This window comes from Drosophila bipectinata, chromosome XR, assembly GCF_030179905.1.
Source record: "Drosophila bipectinata strain 14024-0381.07 chromosome XR, DbipHiC1v2, whole genome shotgun sequence".
NCBI lineage: Eukaryota > Metazoa > Arthropoda > Insecta > Diptera > Drosophilidae > Drosophila > Drosophila bipectinata.
In genome coordinates this window covers 1238560-1259334 of record NC_091735.1, presented here as the reverse complement: position 1 = coordinate 1259334, position 20775 = coordinate 1238560, and the positions used below count along the sequence as shown (strand labels likewise).

General features: G+C 41.7%; 1 protein-coding gene across 1 annotated transcript in view; it reads left to right on the top strand.

The window, feature by feature from the left end:
* The window catches only part of nAChRalpha7 (nicotinic Acetylcholine Receptor alpha7), a 1067155-nt gene that overhangs the window by 916675 nt on the left and 129705 nt on the right, over nucleotides 1-20775 (top strand). Inside the window, exon 13 of the mRNA XM_070283181.1 lies at nucleotides 16037-16090. Within this exon, the coding sequence (XP_070139282.1) occupies nucleotides 16037-16090 (54 nt within the window). The remainder of the gene's footprint in view (nucleotides 1-16036; nucleotides 16091-20775) is intronic.

Sequence of the window (20775 nt, the reverse complement as noted above, 5' to 3'; positions counted from 1 at the left end):
TGGAGGACTACGTCGAGATGGAAGGCTTTGGTGTGAAGCTCGCGCAACCGGTCGCAGCCAGCGACGACGCGCGAGCCCAAAGGATCCTCGACGACACCACGGTGAAAGTGGGGCGTCGCGACCAGACGGGATTGCTCTGGAAGGATGACCACGCTGTGCTGCCACGGAGCTACGAGATAGCACACAGACGGCTGATCAACGTCGAGGAGTTGAAGCGCAACGGGCCGTTGGCGCTAGGATACTATCGGATCATCAAGGACGTGTGCAAAGGATATGCGAGGAAATTGCAGCCGGATGAGGTCGCGGTGAAGAGCGACAAGCTATGGAATTTGCCACAATTCGGTGTCGAAACCCCGAACAAGCCCGGTGAGGTCCAGCTTGTGTTTAATGCTGCAGCCAAGGTTGGAGATCGATGTTCCCAATGATTCCTTTGGAGAGATGGTAACGACGATCGAGACCCGGATGTGTACGAGGTGAGCAAGAACTTCGTGGGAGCCGACAAGGAGGCCAGACGATTTGGAGACGCGTTCGAGACGGAGAGGATACAGAGGCGGAGTAGGGGAGCAGATGGTGCATTGCGTCAAGCGAGTGCTGCGCCATACCCTGGAAGAAGTCGCGCCGAGGGACCATGTGGAGTCCCACCATGGAGTACCTGCCTACGCTTGTGCGCCGCGAGAAGTGGTGCCAGGGAACGGAGCCCATCCGCCAGGGCGATATGGTCTTCGTCTGCGATCCTGCCTTGCCCAGACGAGAGTGGCGCAAGGGCATCGTGGAGGAGGTCTACAGCGGAGCCGATGGAGATGGATGGAGCGAATGGACTATCTTGGACAATGTTGCGGCCCGTCTCTAAACTTGGAGTTTGGATTTGAGTGAAGCGGGTCTTCACGGGGTCGGGGATGTCGACGGTCAAAAACATTGTTATCGATAGTTAAGTCAGTATTATTAGGAAATTTAGTATTTTAAGTTGTCGGAATTACGGGCCTACTAATAGCGGTAGTGTGAATGCCGCCAAAAAGTGCCATTCATTGTTTTGTTGATTGTAGGAGGGCACACTGCGGTAAGAAGGATTAATATTTGAATTGTAAACTAATGTATGAATTTATAGAATAAAACGTTCCGTTAGCCACAGCCAAGGCCTTTGAAGTACCCCTTTCTTCGGACCTACGCGTGTGGGGAGCCGTTTAAGGATGTAGTCTCATGTGTGAGGTTGAAAAAATCAATTTTTTTTTTTTTTTATATTTTGATAGTATTGTTTATTATGAATGTACTGTTAAAGTTTCAAATAAAAATATCAAATAATGACAGAGATACAGCCCATAATCGAGAGCGCGCCTACACCGAAAAGTATGAGTTTCTCGGTAGCGTCTAAACTTTAAACGTGTTTTTCTCGAAACGACATTTTTGTGTGCGGCGCAGGTGATTCACAAAATTCTATGGTACCGATCTAGCTGAAATTTGGATATGTTGTTCTAAAAAGTAACACCTCTGTCCCGTACTAGAATCATTTATTTTTAATGATTAGTTTTTTTTTTATCATCAATTTAAGATAAATTTTTTTAATTTTTTTTAATTTTTTGTTTTGTGAGTTCGCCATTTTGTTGTTTATTGATGAAAATATTTCATTCTAGTACGGGACAGAGCCATTAGCTTACAAAACAATAATCTATTCTAATTTTTTGTTTCGGATGACTCTAGCAGTCGAAATCACCTGCGCCAGGGACCTATCTTTTTTTTTTATATGCATACTTTGGCATGCTAGAAAGTGTATTAAACTACACAAGAATAAATTAAACAAAATATTTTCAAATAGTTTATGATGCTTATAAAAAGATATTTGAAAATTGAAACGATCGCATTATTTTTTATTACAAAAAAAATTTTTTGAAATAACCTCTAAAAAGTAGGCCGGCACATGAGACTACATCCTTAAGGCAACTCCACATGACACAAAACGACAAATAACTTAACTAACAGTCATATTGACTGATACGGAGTTAGACGGCCCCAAAAATCGATTGCTGGGTTGGGAGGTCGTTGCGTCTAAGGCGGGATACGCTAGAATCCCGAGTCAATCCCCGAGCGAGAAAATTTGGGTGCGAAGACAGTTTTTCTTTGTATGACTCTTTTTGCTTCTGGATTTCGTCTTTCACTGCGAGGATGCCCAGATCCCGGTGGATGTTTTCGTTGCGAACATACCAAGGTGCCCCTGTGATAGATTTATGATTGTGCGCGCTGTATGATGTCTATGTTGCTGCTGCTCGCGTTCCCCCACAGCTGAGAGCCATACGTCCAGATTGGCTTTAGGACTGAATTGTAAAGTAGTAACTTGTAGTCCAGGCACAGTGGCGATCGTGAGTTTATGATCCAGTGGAGGCTGCTGGCTTTCAGTTTTAGGTGCATCTTTTTGCATTCGATGTGCTTGCGCCAGGTAAGTCGTCTATCAAGGTGAACGCCAAGGTACGTTACGTCGTTAGCTTGAGGGATCTGCATACCGTTTAGTAAAAGCGGAGGGCATGTTTGTCTATTAAGAGTAAACGTTATATGTTTACACTTTTGTTCGTTTATTTTAATGCGCCAGTCGGACAGCCACCTTTCCACTTTTGTGAGATGATTAGCCAGTTGGGTTGTTGCCTGCGTTGGGCACCTGGAGCGACTAAGGATAGCGGTATCGTCGGCGAACGTTGACGTTGTTAGTTGTGCGCTCGTAGGAATATCCGCAGTATACAAAACATATAGACACGGGCCGAGTGCGCTTCCTTGCGGAACTCCAGCTTCGATGGTGTAGTCGCCCGAAGTAGCTGCGTTGCATCTGACTGAGAATACCCCATCGTAGAGGTATGATTCCAGTAGCTTGTGGGTGTATGTTGGCAAATACGTTTTAATTTTGTGCATGAGTCCGATGAGCCAAACTCGGTCGAAAGCTTGAGATACGTCGAGTATATTAGCGCTGCAATATTCTCGCTGTTCGAAGGCTGAGCGTATTTCGGATGTTAATCTATTCACTTGTTCGATGGTTCCATGGTTTCTTCGAAAGCCAAATTGGTGTGCCGTGATGATATTTCCAGATGTGGTATTATGCGAGTTAACAAGCATTTTTCAAACAATTTAGACAAACAAGATAGAAGGCTTATTGGTCTGTATGATGACGGAATTGTGTGGTCTTTTCCAGGCTTCGGTATCATTATAATGATGGATTTCTTCCACTTTTTTGGGAAATAGCCAAGATTAATGATTCCATTAAATAGTTTGCAGACGACCTCTTTAGCGCATTTTGGAAGTTCGATCAGCATCTTTGGGGTCAATATGTCACCACCGGGAGCCTTTTTTGGTTTTAGCCCTCTTACTTTTTCGATTTCGTTCGGCCGGAATGTAAGTGCCGCTGGCTGAGGGGAGGACTCTGGCTGAATTTCTGGCAGGAGGAATGAATTTGAGGCTGGGTTTGGCTGGAAAACACTTTGGAGATGTGTGGCGAATGTTTCAGCTCGGTCTTCGTCGCTGCGAGCCCAGCATCCCGAAGAGTTTCTTATCGGGATGGTCGTTTCAATTGGGAGGAGTATGAGGAGTACTCCTATGAGGAGTAGAGATTTTAGCTGCCGCAACGAGTTCTTCTTCCAGGGCACTCGTGGTGTAGTCGATGTCCGATTCCATGTTTAATTCCGGGGCGAGTTCAATGTGGGCACTCACGTACTTTTTGTATTTTAGCCAGTTCGTTTTTGGCGTCGTCAGGCTGAAGGGGTGTTCGGTTATTTTTGGGCTTTGAAGAAGCGTTAGAAGCACAGGCGAGTGGTCTGATGATAATTCCGAGACTGCTTTGGCACTTATTAGATTGCGAGGTATGTTTTTTGTCACTGCAAAAGCAATAAGGTCTGCTTTCGTGCTTTCGTGAGTCTGTTGGCCAGTATGTGGGACTTCCAGGGGAAACGTAGTCCAGTTTATTTTCACATTTATAATTGCATTGTACAATTGTCTTCCTTTGGGAGTCACTAGACGTGATCCCCAGTGCGTATGTTTGGCGTTGTAGTCTCCTGCGGCTATAAATCGGTCCCCAAGGGAATTGTAGAAGTCCATAAATTGTCCTTCCGAGATTGAGAAACGAGGAGGGCAGTAAACGGCAGCGATTGAAAGGATTCCGTTGCTTGACTGGATTTGTATCGATGTGGCCTGCAGGAAGTTTGATGCAAACCTTTTGTGAAAGTGGTGTTTAATGCGTTCTCTGATTAGAACTCCAGTTCCGCCGTGGGCTTTCCCATCTGGATGATCTGTGCGGTAGATTGTGTAGCCTCTTATATGAAAGTTGTATTTGCTTGTAAGATGAGTTTCCACCAGTAGCATAACGTATTGAGGTTTTTACCGAAAACCATATTGAGTTTTCGGTCAAGTATTGTGACAATTCTAGTTTATGCCGTGAGACACCATTGGCGTTTCACATTGATATTCGTAGCGCCTGCATAGATTATTTAGACTGTTGTGCTACGAGCAGCTGTATCACCATGTTCTGGTTTTGAACAAGCGTTTGCATGGTCGTTTTCATGAATGACATAAGCTCCATCATACTTTGTTGGAGGGTAAGCATCATAGTTTCCATTTTGCTGTGTGGCTGTTCTGGGGCCTGTTGAGCGCTTTGAGAGTTAGGCTGAATTGGAATTTCCCTTCCAGATCGTAGAGCATCGGCATAGGAGAAGCCGTTGTGCATTGCACTGGACCGTTGCGTTTATGTGGCTCATCAACAGTGATTTTCCGATGCAAAAGATATTGCAGGTTGTAGATTGGGTGGAATTCGTTCTTCTTCAGCGACCTGCTTTCTGGCTCGAGCTCGACCTTGAAGAGGCTTCAAGTGGCTTTTTATCTTTATTTAGAATGTTAATAACATTCTTGGCGGCGAAGCCCTTTTCTTTAAGGGCGGTTTTTATTTCCTCGGCGGTAACATCAGGTTCTATTCACTTTACTACCACTTGTAGGCCCTTACTGCTTTTCAGCTGGTACGTGTAATAGTTTTTCTGTACAGTGTCCAGATATTTGGGCACGATTCGGAAGTGCTCTTAAGTCTTGGTTTGCACTTTTGTTTCATGGATGTTCCCTTTGATAAGCGGAACAACATGAAAGTTTTCACCGTTCCCGATCAACGACGCAATTTTGTTGACCAGGGCACTCGAGCTTTTTTCCCTAATATAGATTGGAGGGGGCTTGGGTTTTTTTGCGGTGTCTTGGGCTGGTTGGTTTTCCTCAGCCTCCGCCAGTAGCGCAAATCTGTTAGTAGTGGATCTGTCTGATTCTTTATCGATATTCAGGATATGGTTAATTTTTGTTGTGTTGCGTGCCGGATTACTCTGCGGGCTAAGCTTGCGCTTAATTTGGATGAAGCCATCCATTCCAGTCTGTGTGGCCGTTACCTCTTTGGCACTTTCCGAGGTTGTTTTTTTTGTACTCGCGGTAGTCATTGACGTCGCGGTACTTTGAGTTGCAGAGGTTTTCGCTGTTGTTGCAGAAGTTGTAGCGCTGCTAGTTGTTGGTGCGAAATTTGTTTCCGATATTGGAGGGGGGGTTTTACACTGCGAACTCCATGACGCGGGAGTCGGAGTGAGCAGAGCGGGTGAGCAAGACCGTGCCCTTTGGGTTTCAGCGGTCAGTAAAGACGGGTTGCTTATAATCGCCGATTTTTCCACATCGGTATCGGTATCACTGAACTTCTACGCTCGTTTTTTTGGTCGTTGCTCAATGAGCTCATTGCGTGGCTCTTATTTTTTTTTTTGAACAATGCACTAGTTTTGGTTGAGAACATCACAACTGTTATAAAAAGCTTGTCTGTCGCTTTTAATAAATTGTAGTTCAGCGTCTTTTTGCTTATATTGGGTTACCCCAGTTTTTTTGATTAGCTATATTATGGTGCAATTTTCTCGGAGCTCGGACAAAGCACGTCCGCTCAGTTCGGTAGTTAAAATGATTATATAATTTATTGTAGTTTATTTTAATTAATTGGTTTTCTTATGATGTAATCATAAGGATCGGCCAACTATATCCGATGTATGCGATTTATATCCGCTTTTAACTGCAAGGGTATATCACCTTCGGCTCCACCCGAAGTTAGCTTTCTTGTCTTGTTTATTATAATTTATTGGTTTTATTATGATGCAATCATAAGAATCGGCCACCTATATCCGATGTTTGCGATATATATCTGGTTTTAACTGCAAGGGTATATAAACTTCGGCTCCGCCCGAAGTTAACTTTCCTTTCTTGGTAGATTTTGTATTGTAATAAATTGGATTATATATTCATAGTCCCAAAAGGATCGGCCAACTATATCCGGGTTTAACTGCAAGGGTATATAAACTTCGGTTCCGCCCGAAGTTAGCTTTCCTTTCTTGTTTTTTATTATTTTTTGTAAATTTTTTATGATACATAAACCATATATAAAAGCGATTTATAAACCACTTATAAAAGCAAGGCTTACATATTTTTATACCATTGCAGAGGGTATTATAATTTTGGTCAAAAGTTTGCAACGCAGTGAAGGAGACATCTCCGACCCTATAAAGTATATATATTCTTGATCAGGATCACCTCCTGAGTTGATATGAGCATGTCCGTCTGTCCGTCTGTCCGTCTGTCTGTCTGTCTAATTCTACGCGAACTAGTCTCTCAGTTTTAAAGCTATCGTCTTGAAACTTTGCACACACCCTTCTTTCCTTTGCACGCAGTATATAAGTCGGAACGACCGGGATCGGCCGACTATATCCTATAGCTGCCATATAACTGAACGATCGAAAGTGACCAAACTTTTGAGTTTTTGCAGATTGAAAGCTGGAACTTGGTACAGATTATATTTTTGGTCAGTTGATCCAACCTAATGAATTTCATAAGGATCGGCCTACTATATCTTATAGCTGCAATATAACTGAACGATCGGAAATGACCATCTTTCGTGTTTTTGAAGATAGAAAGGTGGAACTTGGTACACATTATATTTTTGGTCAGTTCATCCGATCTACCAAATTTCATAACGATCGGTCGACTATATCTAATAGCTGACACTGGGGACTGGGATTGGCCGACTATATCCTGGCATATAGCTGCCATATTACTGATTGATCGGAAGTGGTATAACTTTGGTGTTTTGAAAGTTAGAGAGTTCAAACTTTACAGGAGAGCTATATTTGAAAAAATATTACGACATGCCAAATTTCAAAAGGACCGTCGGACCGTCCTATAGCCATATAACTGAACGATCGAAAATGACCCAACTTTAACCCAACTCGTGTTTTTGAAGATAGAAAGCTGGAACTTAGTTCAGATTATATATTTGGTCAGATAACCCTACCTAACAAATTTCATAACGATCGGTCGACTATACCTTATAACTGACATATAACTTATCGATAAGTTTTCTTATACCGAAATGGTTTTTGGTAGAAATACAAACTTTGGTTTTTTTGAAGATAGAAGCTTGGGACTTTTTTATACCCTTGCAGAGGGTATTATAATTTTGTCCAAAAGTGTGCAACGCAGTGAAGGAGACATCTCCGACCCTATAAAGTATATATATTCTTGATCAGGATCACCTCCTGAGTTGATATGAGCATGTCCGTCTGTCCGTCTGTCCGTCTGTCTGTCTGTCCGTCTGTCTGTTTCTACGCAAACTAGTCTCTCAGTTTTAAAGCTATCGACTTGAAACTTTGCACACACCCTTTTTTCCTTTGCACGCAGTATATAAGTCGGAATGGCCCGGATCGGCCGACTATATCCTATAGCTGCCATATAACGGAAAGGATCGGATCGGAAATAGTATAACTTCGGTGTTTTTAGAGTTAGAGAGATCAAATTTGATACGAGAGCGATTTTTGGCAAACCATTACGACATGCTAAATTTCATAAGGATCGGCCGACTATATCTTATAGCTGCCATATAACTGAACGATCGGAAATGACCCAACTTTCGTGTTTTTGAAGATAAAAAGCTGAAACTTAATACAGATTCTATTTTTGGCCAGTTGATCCAACCAACCAAATTTCATTAGGATCGGCCGACTATATCCTATAGCTGCCATATAACTGAACGATCGGAAATGGTACTTGGTAGATATATCAACTTTCGTATTTTTGAAGATAGAAGTTTGGGACTTTTTTTAGATTTTTTATTTTAGTTAATTAGTTTTATTATGATGTAATCATAAGGATCAGCCAAATATCCGCTGTTTGCGATATATATCCGGTTTTAACTGCAAGGGTATGTAAACATCGGCTCCGCCCGAAGTTAGCTTTCCTTTCTTGTTTTTAGATATTTTATTGTAATGAATTGGTTTTATTATGATATTCTCATAAGGATCGGTCAACTATATCGGATATTTGCTATATATCCGGTTTGAACTGCAAGGGTATATAAACTTTGCCTACTTCGAAATTAGCTTTCCTTTCTTGTTTTTGAATGAATTTTCGCGCGCCTACCACTTCATACGTACAGCCCACCTCCTGGTCTGCTAATACGAGGAACGCGCGAGGGGAATAGATCAATTTGCGCTAGAAATGCGCTGATAAATCTGAGAGTAAAGAAAAATGAAGAAGATTATAACTAAGAGTGCTGCTCAGATAAGACGTAAGAAATATAATTGGAAATAGAGAAATTCCCTTAAGGAATTCTTGGGCTGTTGGGGGTTCTATGCATAGGTTTTGCATCGATTCCACTCACTTGAGTGCCAGGATCATCATCCAAAATTTAAAGACCTAATATATTTCGTTGAAGGAATATTTTGATCTTGACCACATGTCCCGGATACCACACGAGTTGCGAGGTAAGTTCCAGTAATTCCTTACCCATTCTAAGGAAAGGTTTCATTCTAAGTTCCAGTAATTCCACTGCATTCTATAGGAAGACAGCTCCACTACCAAGCTGAGTTGTGTTTGACAACACATCTCCTACATCTTCTGGAGATTTCGTCCTTTTTTTTCTCACCCCGTCGGCATTAAGGGAAACATTGGCTATGTTAAAATTTCTCTGGTTGATAACTTACTGCTTCCTCTGTCGAGATTCCATCCACGATAACGTGATGGTCGACACCGTGGCATATGGCACAAAGCCAGCGTGTTTTTCATCCTTTTGAACAAAATTGAGTTTCAATAGCATCTTCAAGAGGTGCTCCAACATCCCAGAGGTTTCGGAAGGAGGTCACAAAGAGCCATACCTAAATTACGACGGTGGCAGCCCGTTTTTAAAGACTCTTAGATTAGCCTGGGACCCTTCTGCGGGGGAAGATTTTATTGCAGAAGCTGTAAAATTTTTCTTGGATTGAAAGCCTTTCCCAATCTCTTCTCTTCAAGTGGTTGGAATTCTGTTTCGATTCCCTGCCAAGAAAAGTTGAAAGTCGACGGATTCCGTGACGCTAGCTTGGACGCGCTTGGATTTTCGACTGCTGTGCTCAAAGAGTCGAGTGGCAGCCATAAAGGAATTTCTATCCGGGGTTTCCAAGGAGGAACCCATCTGCCGTTGCGCGTTATCCAGCGTACTGAGTTTAAGAAAGAGACACGCTTGTTGAAATCGTGGAGATTGGTTCAAGCCTCAAGCATGCTTTCCTCGCTTGCTTTTTATACCCTTGCAGAGGGTATTATAATTTTGTCCAAAAGTGTGCAACGCAGTGAAGGAGACATCTCCGACCCTATAAAGTATATATATTCTTGATCAGGATCACCTCCTGAGTTGATATGAGCATGTCTGTCTGTCTGACCGTCTGTCTGTCTGTCAGTTTCTACGCGAACTAGTCTCTCAGTTTTAAAGCTATCGTCTTGAAACTTTCCACACATCCTTCTTTCCTTTGCACGCAGTATATAAGTCGGAACGGCCCGGATCGGCCGACTATGTCCTATAGCTGCCATATAACTGATTGATCGAAAATGGTATAACTTTGGTGTTTTTAGAGTTAGAGCGTTCAAATTTAACACGAGAGCTATTTTTGGCAAACCATTACGACATGCTAAATTTCATAAGGATCGGCCGACTATATCTTATAGCTGCCATATAACTGAACGATCGGAAATGACCCAACTTTCGTGTTTTTGAAGATAAAAAGCTGAAACTTAATACAGATTCTATTTTTGGCCAGTTGATCCAACCAACCAAATTTCATTAGGATCGGCCGACTATATCCTATAGCTGCCATATAACTGAACGATCGGAAATGGTACTTGGTAGATATATCAACTTTCGTATTTTTGAAGATAGAAGTTTGGGACTTTTTTTAGATTTTTTATTTTAGTTAATTAGTTTTATTATGATGTAATCATAAGGATCAGCCAAATATCCGCTGTTTGCGATATATATCCGGTTTTAACTGCAAGGGTATGTAAACATCGGCTCCGCCCGAAGTTAGCTTTCCTTTCTTGTTTTGTAGATGATGCTGGTTTGCTTAGTGTTAATAGACGATTGCGGAACTTTGCTTTGATGGATGCATACCGATTAGTCTTCTAAAAGGCAAACGCACTTTGGCTATAGTGAATTACTTTCATGCAACATGCCCACACTCTGGCCGTCGGATGCTTATTGAGAGGATCGGTGCGCAATACTGGCCTATTGGGGGAAAGGAAAACCGTTTAACAGGTTAAAAAAAATGCTTACGCTGCTTTCGCACTAAACCTCGTCTACAGAAGCATTTCATAGTTTATCTTCCGACCTAAAGAGTTTATAGTTTCCAAAGTTTTGATTTAACAGGTGTGGATTTTTTGCGAAACCATCAGGTGTGGAACCGTTTTTCTTCAAGGCAAAGTCTTGGAATAAGCCTCCTTCAATTGTTACGTAAGCGTATTCATCTGGTTCAGTACGAATGCGATCTATTTGAAGTTAATCAGGGCCTCTCCAAAGGTATTTTTCTAATCGCGCTCAAACGGCTTTTGATAGATATCGTCCAAGATATGGTCGGATAATGTTACAATTTTTTTGTGTTCCAAGAATGAACTGATTGAGTTGAAGCAAAGATTCCTCATCAGGATCACTAGTTTTCTTTTTGCAAGATTTGCCAAGTGGCTTTTACAGCCACGGAGGAAGAGATTCTCATTCTTGTAAGCATGATGGAGATAGTGGCAGGGACTGCAAAAAAGACTTATGAGTTCAATAAAATTGAACGACAAAAAAGCCTTTGTGGGGAGTGGGAAAAGGACACATATACCATTTTTTAACGGTGAATCCAGAAACAAAATAAACTTTTATTTCAATTTCTATTGCTAAAATTAAAATATAACTCTTATTTTCGATTTTTTTAATAATGATTAAGAATAAGAATTATTTTTCAATTTTTATAAAAAAAATAAAAATATAAACTATGATTCAATTTTTATTAAAAAAATTGAAAATAAGTGTTACGATTCAATTTTTATATCCTTGCAGAGGGTATTATAATTTTGTCCAAAAGTGTGCAACGCAGTGAAGGAGACATCTCCGACCCTATAAAGTATATATATTCTTGATCAGGATCACCTCCTGAGTTGATATGAGCATGTCCGTCTGTCCGTCTTTCCGTCTGTCCGTCTGTCTGTCCGTCTGTCTGTCTGTCCGTTTCTAAGCGAACTAGTCTCTCAGTTTTGAAGCTATCCTCTTGAAACTTTGCACACACCCTTCTTTCCTTTGCACGCAGTATATAAGTCGGAACGGCCCGGATCGGCCGACTATATCCTATAGCTGCCATATAACTGATTGATCGGAAATAGTATAACTTTGGTGTTTTTATATAGTATAAGCTGTAAAATTTTTCTTGGATTGAAAGCCTTTCCCAATCTCTTCTCTTCAAGTGGTTGGAATTCTGTTTCGATTCCCTGCCAAGAAAAGTTGAAAGTCGACGGATTCCGTGACGCTAGCTTGGACGCGCTTGGATTTTCGACTGCTGTGCTCAAAGAGTCGAGTGGCAGCCATAAAGGAATTTCTATCCGGGGTTTCCAAGGAGGAACCCATCTGCCGTTGCGCGTTATCCAGCGTACTGAGTTTAAGAAAGAGACACGCTTGTTGAAATCGTGGAGATTGGTTCAAGCCTCAAGCATGCTTTCCTCGCTTGCTTTTTATACCCTTGCAGAGGGTATTATAATTTTGTCCAAAAGTGTGCAACGCAGTGAAGGAGACATCTCCGACCCTATAAAGTATATATATTCTTGATCAGGATCACCTCCTGAGTTGATATGAGCATGTCTGTCTGTCTGTCTGTCTGTCTGTCTGTTTCTACGCGAACTAGTCTCTCAGTTTTAAAGCTATAGACTTGAAACTTTGCACACACCCTTTTTTCCTTTGCACGCAGTATATAAGTCGGAACGGCCCGGATCGGCCGACTATGTCCTATAGCTGCCATATAACTGATTGATCGAAAATGGTATAACTTTGGTGTTTTTAGAGTTAGAGCGTTCAAATTTAACACGAGAGCTATTTTTGGCAAACCATTACGACATGCTAAATTTCATAAGGATCGGCCGACTATATCTTATAGCTGCCATATAACTGAACGATCGGAAATGACCCAACTTTCGTGTTTTTGAAGATAAAAAGCTGAAACTTAATACAGATTCTATTTTTGGCCAGTTGATCCAACCAACCAAATTTCATTAGGATCGGCCGACTATATCCTATAGCTGCCATATAACTGAACGATCGGAAATGGTACTTGGTAGATATATCAACTTTCGTATTTTTGAAGATAGAAGTTTGGGACTTTTTTTAGATTTTTTATTTTAGTTAATTAGTTTTATTATGATGTAATCATAAGGATCAGCCAAATATCCGCTGTTTGCGATATATATCCGGTTTTAACTGCAAGGGTATGTAAACATCGGCTCCGCCCGAAGTTAGCTTTCCTTTCTTGTTTTGTAGATGATGCTGGTTTGCTTAGTGTTAATAGACGATTGCGGAACTTTGCTTTGATGGATGCATACCGATTAGTCTTCTAAAAGGCAAACGCACTTTGGCTATAGTGAATTACTTTCATGCAACATGCCCACACTCTGGCCGTCGGATGCTTATTGAGAGGATCGGTGCGCAATACTGGCCTATTGGGGGAAAGGAAAACCGTTTAACAGGTTAAAAAAAATGCTTACGCTGCTTTCGCACTAAACCTCGTCTACAGAAGCATTTCATAGTTTATCTTCCGACCTAAAGAGTTTATAGTTTCCAAAGTTTTGATTTAACAGGTGTGGATTTTTTGCGAAACCATCAGGTGTGGAACCGTTTTTCTTCAAGGCAGAGTCTTGGAATAAGCCTCCTTCAATTGTTACGTAAGCGTATTCATCTGGTTCAGTACGAATGCGATCTATTTGAAGTTAATCAGGGCCTCTCCAAAGGTATTTTTCTAATCGCGCTCAAACGGCTTTTGATAGATATCGTCCAAGATATGGTCGGATAATGTTACAATTTTTTTGTGTTCCAAGAATGAACTGATTGAGTTGAAGCAAAGATTCCTCATCAGGATCACTAGTTTTCTTTTTGCAAGATTTGCCAAGTGGCTTTTACAGCCACGGAGGAAGAGATTCTCATTCTTGTAAGCATGATGGAGATAGTGGCAGGGACTGCAAAAAAGACTTATGAGTTCAATAAAATTGAACGACAAAAAAGCCTTTGTGGGGAGTGGGAAAAGGACACATATACCATTTTTTAACGGTGAATCCAGAAACAAAATAAACTTTTATTTCAATTTCTATTGCTAAAATTAAAATATAACTCTTATTTTCGATTTTTTTAATAATGATTAAGAATAAGAATTATTTTTCAATTTTTATAAAAAAAATAAAAATATAAACTATGATTCAATTTTTATTAAAAAAATTGAAAATAAGTGTTACGATTCAATTTTTATATCCTTGCAGAGGGTATTATAATTTTGTCCAAAAGTGTGCAACGCAGTGAAGGAGACATCTCCGACCCTATAAAGTATATATATTCTTGATCAGGATCACCTCCTGAGTTGATATGAGCATGTCCGTCTGTCCGTCTTTCCGTCTGTCCGTCTGTCTGTCCGTCTGTCTGTCTGTCCGTTTCTAAGCGAACTAGTCTCTCAGTTTTGAAGCTATCCTCTTGAAACTTTGCACACACCCTTCTTTCCTTTGCACGCAGTATATAAGTCGGAACGGCCCGGATCGGCCGACTATATCCTATAGCTGCCATATAACTGATTGATCGGAAATAGTATAACTTTGGTGTTTTTAGAGTTAGAGAGTTCAAATTTGATACGAGAGCTATTTTTGGCAAAACATTACGACATGCCAAATTTCATAAGGATCGGCCGACTATATCCTATAGCTGCTATATAACTGAACGATCGGAAATGATCCAACTTTTGTGTTTTTGAAGATAGAAGTTTGGGACATTTTTAGGTTTGGTTTTTGTATTATAATAAATTGGGTTATATTATCATATTCTCATAAGGATCGGCCAACTATATCCGATTTGCTATATCTATTTGCGATATATATCCGGTTTTAGCTGCAAGGGTATATAAACTTCGGCTCCGCCCGAAGTTAGCTTTCCTTTCTTGTTATTATAAAAATTGAAAATAAAAATTGAAATCGAATAACTTCTGAACCGAATGGACTATTAAAAAACCGCTTACATTTTTATGATCTGTGGCGCAGTAACTTTCAAATGATGTATCGAATGTCCTTAAAGGACATAATCAAGGATTCCTTAATAATTCCATAAATAACAGTGTTCATTACAAAAGGAAGGCTCGATTATGTGAATTATGTGAAGAAACATTTTTTCATAATGGCATCTGCAATGACAGTATTACTCTTTATTAAAAAAACAGGTCTTACAAATGTTTTAATCAAGGATTCCTCAATTATTCAATTTATTTAGTTATATTTCTACTAGAAATTTTTAAGTGTGGGCCAACCATGTAAAAGTACACACCGAGTTTCTTAAAATTATTTCGATTATATTGAAATATTTGTTGTATTAACTTCGTTTCAAGCCAAAGCTTATAAAAATCGGCGAAATATAATTGTTCGCTTTGCAATTTTTGAGTGGCTATAAAAATCGGTTCTAGTGCCGCCAACAGCAGGTTAATTTCCTCCCAATTTAATTCCGTTAACTGCAATGTTTCACTTAGATTTTCTTTTGAAAACTCTTGTATACGCTTACGTTTTTCAACATAGTGTACGTTGAGATCCACCTTGTTGGTACATCCAAGAGGATGGGGATGTATCCATAATTTTAAAATTGTATTGTAATTTTTAAGTGTTTTGTTATGCATTTAATTTGTTTACCTATAAGTCGGAGTTCGCAATGTTTTTATTATGGATCGTGCGCTATCGACAAGGAGTCTCCGACTCCTCTCTTTAAGCAGGTCTTGAACAGCTAATTGCATGGAATGGGCGGCACATCTAATCGAATGTATCGATTGAACGCGAATATCTTTCATAAGGTCATCATCGTCAAACTCGTCACAAAATACAGAATTCAATTCTTTGTTCATGAAGTCGATCGCTTTAATGACATTCTTGCCATTGTCTGAAGTGACAGTGTAGACTTTCTCCTATCTTATCAAAAACTCGTTCAGCACATTTTCAATTTTCATGCTTCATGCAGCTCAATCACGCCAAGCGTCTTTACTTCAATGCGGTGGTCTCGATAGTATTGGACATTGATTCCCAATTTACCCCTGTTGACCCACACTAGAAATATAACTAAATAAATTGAATAATTGAGGAATCCTTGATTATGTCCTTTAAGGACATTTGATACATCATTTGAAAGTTACTGCGCCACAGATCATAAAAATGTAAGCGGTTTTTTAATAGTCCACTCGGTTCAGAAGTTATTCGCATTTAATTTCTATTTTCAATTTTTATAATAAAAATTGAATCGTAACACTTATTTTCAATTTTTTTAATAAAAATTGAATCATAGTTTATATTTTTATTTTTTTTATAAAAATTGAAAAAAAATTCTTATTCTTAATTTTTTTTATAAAAATTGAAAATAAGAGTTATATTTCAATTTTTTTCATTAAAATCTACAAATAATTTTTATTTTAAAATTTTTATTTTTAAAATTATAACAATTACGGTCCCTGGATAGTGGATGGCAAAACATTTGAATTGGCTGGCAAAAAAACGATTTAATGGGTTGATGGTAGGTAAACAACCCGTACAGAATATTAAAAAATAAATTTTTATTTTTCTTTGATCTTATATTTCTTTTTTATATTTTGTTTCATATATTTGTTGAAATTTTTTTGGAATTAGAACCTTTCCCTTTCTGGGTAAAATTCGCAGCCAAGGAAAACCGCCACGACTATGCTTCAAATGAAAACAGTCTTCCAACGATAAAAGCAGAAGAAAGTGCAATCCTTAAAGTGTTGAAGGATATGGTTAAGATTATGCGTAAAACCAACCAAGAAACATCAATACAATTTTACAAAAATAATCATTTTAGAAAACATAAACAAGAAAGGATGGCTGTTTTCAAGTTTCTCGACTAAATATAAAAGTTTAAGCCTTAAAGCAGTGTTCGGCAGGGACCGAGCTCTGCCGCACATACAAAGTATAAATATTTGGGACGTCAAACTCACAGCCTACTTTCTGTCATTCGTTACCAATACTAATGTGTTAAAATAATATCAATGTATTAAGTGCCGGCCAGCAAGACTAATATTCGGTTGAGCCGCCAATTAAATTTAACGATGTCCCGCAATGCTACCGCTGCCAGGCCTATGGGCACACCCAAAGATACTGCCAGCGTGAACATCATTGTGTAAAGTGTGTAGGTGAGCACCCAACGGCCGAAACGGGACAAACGGGACAAGACGTCACAATTTGGAACGCCAACGGCCTGGTTTAAAGCAGGCCAACAGCGGAGCTCTACTGCAAAATTGAAAAAGCCAATATTATCCTTATATCGGAGATCCATTTTACAAACAGATCCTACCTAATCCTCAGAGGATATGACCATATTGCTGTCAACCACCCAAACGGAAGAGGTCGCGGAGAGTGCGGCCATCCTCATCCGCAGCAGCATCCAGTACGAGATCCTGCCAGCCATTAGAGAGGACTGGGTACAATGCGCTAAAATTCAAGTCGCTACCACCAATGCAGACATTACTATTGCTGCTGCCTACTGCCCCCCCAGACACAATGTCAGCGACGTTGACTTCGGTATGCTCCTGGACTCCCTCGGGCCCAAATTCCTCATTGGCGGGTCTTTAATGTCAAACACCCTTGGTGGGGCTACACAGTCAATAACCCAAAAGGTATGGCCCTACATAGCCAAATCTGGGCTCGTAATCTCGGCTGCCATGCTAAAGGCGCTCCGACCTACTGGCCAACAGATCCGTCGAAGATCCCAGATGTCCTGGACTTCACCATCACAGGAAGACTGAACTCGGCCGGAATCCAGGTTCGATTCAGCCAGCCATCCTTAGTCATCCTTTATAAGACGACGGACATCGGGAAATTCCAGTCCTGGTTGTGCTCTGCTACGGATCGTAACACAACTCTGGAATCCCCTGGCTCTTAACTCTGGAGAGCCACTAACAGGGATATCCATTTTTTGAATCCAGACGTCATGGCTCTCAAGCTGGAGAAGCGGCGACTCAGGCGGATATGGATGCTGTGAAGAAACCCGAGGGACAAGACCAACCTGAATGGAGTCTGCAAGTGGCTCTCTGAACTCTTGGCAGAATCGAGGAAGGAAGCGTTCGACGGGTTCGTTGAACAGTTGGAACCGGGTGACCCACAAAACAATCTGTGGCGCGTCACGAAAAGCACACGACGTCCTCTTTAGAGGATGCCACCTGTTCAGCGAGCCGACGCGTTCGCGGAACACCTGGAAAGCGTGTTCACCCTTTTCTTCCGCTGCTCGCCAGGAGAGGCAGCAGAATCTGAACGACTCTTGGCCGAGCCCGCACGAGGCGACGATGGAATACCACCTGTGACGGAAGAGGAGACAGTCGCACAGATTTCAGTATTGAGCAAGAACAAGGCTCCGGGCGATGATAGCATCAATGCAACCGCATTAAAACTGCTGCTACCTGCAATCATCAAGATATGGACGAAAATTTACAATAGATATTTAGAGATTGGGTACTTTCCGACCAACTGGAAACATGTTCAGGAAACCATAATACCTCAGCCCGGAAAACCCGAAGCCGATCTTGCCTCTTATCGTCCTATTAGGGTTCTATCGCTATTCTCCAATTTACTCGAAAGAGTGTTTTGGAGTAGAGCATTGTCCGTACTGGACGAGGCTGGTCTGATTTCCAACCACCAGTTTGGCTTCAGGCGGTTCCACGTAACCCCGGAACAAAGCTACAGAGTGGTGCAGTATATTCTGAATGCCTTCAAAACCAAGAAGTTCTGCCTGTCTGTAAATCTGAACATCAAACAAGCCTTCGACCGGGTCTGGCACTCCGGTCTCCTGCTTAAATTGAATACTAACCTGCCCAAACCTTACTACCTCTTCCTGGAGTCGTTCCTGAAGGGACGCAAAACTGGAGGCAGCTTGCTGGGCCTTTTATTATAAAATGTCTACACGGCCGATCTCCCAGTCTTGCGGTCCCCCAACGTAATGGCAGCGACCTATGCGGACGATACCGCCTTCCTGACCGCTGCTGACAACACTACAGAGGCACGTTTGGACTATCCAGACATTTGAAAATAGAGCCACTGGGGCCCACGCCTACCACGACAACCAGACAATTCACGAGGTGCTTGGCTTCCCATGGGTGAAGGAGGAGATCCAGAGAAGCAGCAGCAAGTACATCCAGAGACTACAAAACCACCCCAACGAGTTGGCGATCACTCTCCTCGACAACAGCGAAAAAATGCGGAGGGTGTGCAGAACTCATCCGCTGGACCTCATTAGGAATAACTTTTAGACATTCTTATTTTTCCACCTTTAACTTAAGTTACACATAAGCCAAGTTTTCTGCCACAATATTTAGTGGTTGTCCCTGTTAGACAGTTTAAATAAAACCACACATTTCATAATGTTAGATTTTAGAAACTTTAGAAACTTAGAAAAAACAACCGAAGCAATTAGTGATTCAACTCTGGCACGATACCTCCTACATTTGTAGAGCATATGCTCTGGGTCTTCGTCTGCTTCTGGGCAGTTGGGGCACTCTTGGCTTTCATAATTTTCGAATCTGTGGAAGTTTTTTCTGTACCACCCGTGGCTTGAAAGAAACTGGGTAAGTATGTGACTTACCAAGCTGTTGTTTTTTCTTATCCAATCCTGGAAATTGGGGATTAGCCTGTACGTCCATCTGCTTTTGATCGTTGGGTCCCACCGGTCTGGCAGACCTGTTAATGGCCTCCCGGAATGAGTTCCGACGTGACGACCCTGCCTTCCTTTGGGCCTCCAACGTTTGGCATCATCCCTAAAAGTGCTCCTTGGTTCCTTGCTGTTTATTTGGTGATGCGCTCCACGTACGGTCCGTGCGGTCCGTAGGTTCATCCAGTTCTCCAAAATTACCTCTAGGTATGTAATTGCCTCCCTTGTTTTAATGAAGAAATTGCCTACTTGGATGGTAATGTATTCCACCTTCTTCCTGCTCTTGAAGAGAATCGCGCCCGTTTTATGATCTGCCAGGTCCAGTCCGGAGTCAGACATCTATGATGATATGCGTCTTGTTGCATTAGCAAGACCTCGTCTAGAGCCGCAAAGTGTTCCAAAAGGCTGGTGCCCCTCTCGTTTGATCCGTTTGATTGGCTTCCCCACTACAGAGACCCGGCGTTGAAATCTCCTTCAAAGACCACCTGTAGTCTGCCTTTTGCGTCCGCAACCAAGCTCCTTAGCATCCTTAGGTAGCGTGAGATGTCCCATCACAGCGGAGCGTGGCAGCTGTAAATTTATTGCCACTAATGCCCGGGCGAAGCTTTTTCTGGGTGTCCTAATGTCCTGAGGAGCCGTTTCCGTCGACCACTTACCGCTCGCTTATAGCTAAGCAGCGACTGTGCTCCCTGGCAATAATTGAGGTTGAACCGGGTGCACTTCATCGGTTTTTCCTTTATAAAATGGTGCTCCTGAATATCGGACATTTTTCACTTCCAGCTAGGCGTCCCATTTTCTTCCCGGCGTTGCTGCCGAACGCACACTTTGGTTCCGCCACTCAGTGTTAAGTCATATAGCTGACCTTGCCACATCATCGGCACATACGTGAGCAATCGATGACGCTTTGCCATATTCCCAAACTCAAGGTATCTGATCGTGCATTTGTCTGCACCACACCCAGCCTACCTTTAGCCAACCTATTTCCAGTGCTTTCCAAACACACACTGCAGGCAATTTTATTATGCCTATCTTTCTCTGGCCAAACGCCTTCCTTTAATGAATTTCGGCCGCTGGCACCCCTGGAGATTCCACCAGCTTCCCGATGGCTTCCGAAACCCCACCCATTGTAGTGATCTCGTCCAGATTCGATTTCTATCTCGGGGGACAGAGAGCGCAATTTCACCTGATCCCTTATTGATTCGGGGACCAGTGCTTTAAATCCAGCTGTTTCCTCTCCTTACTTATTCAGCTAGATAAGTAGCTCTTCCTTCCCTTCCTAATCTTCGTTTGCTTCCCGTCCGGCTACTTTGGTGATCAAGTCCTTATGTCCTTCAGGGATATCCCCCGGCCCTGTTACTACGGCCCTACGGCCCGGCCCTACGGTAAACCAGAGCATGTCCCGTTAATATCCTAAGCTCCCACTAGCGGGCTGGAGGGGCATTTGGTGGTGAGTTAGGGGTAAGGGGTTTTTAGATGGTAGTGGGATGAATATCCTGAAAGTTGTCATAGTTGGCGAAACATTTCTTTTCGGTAAAACTGTCTCG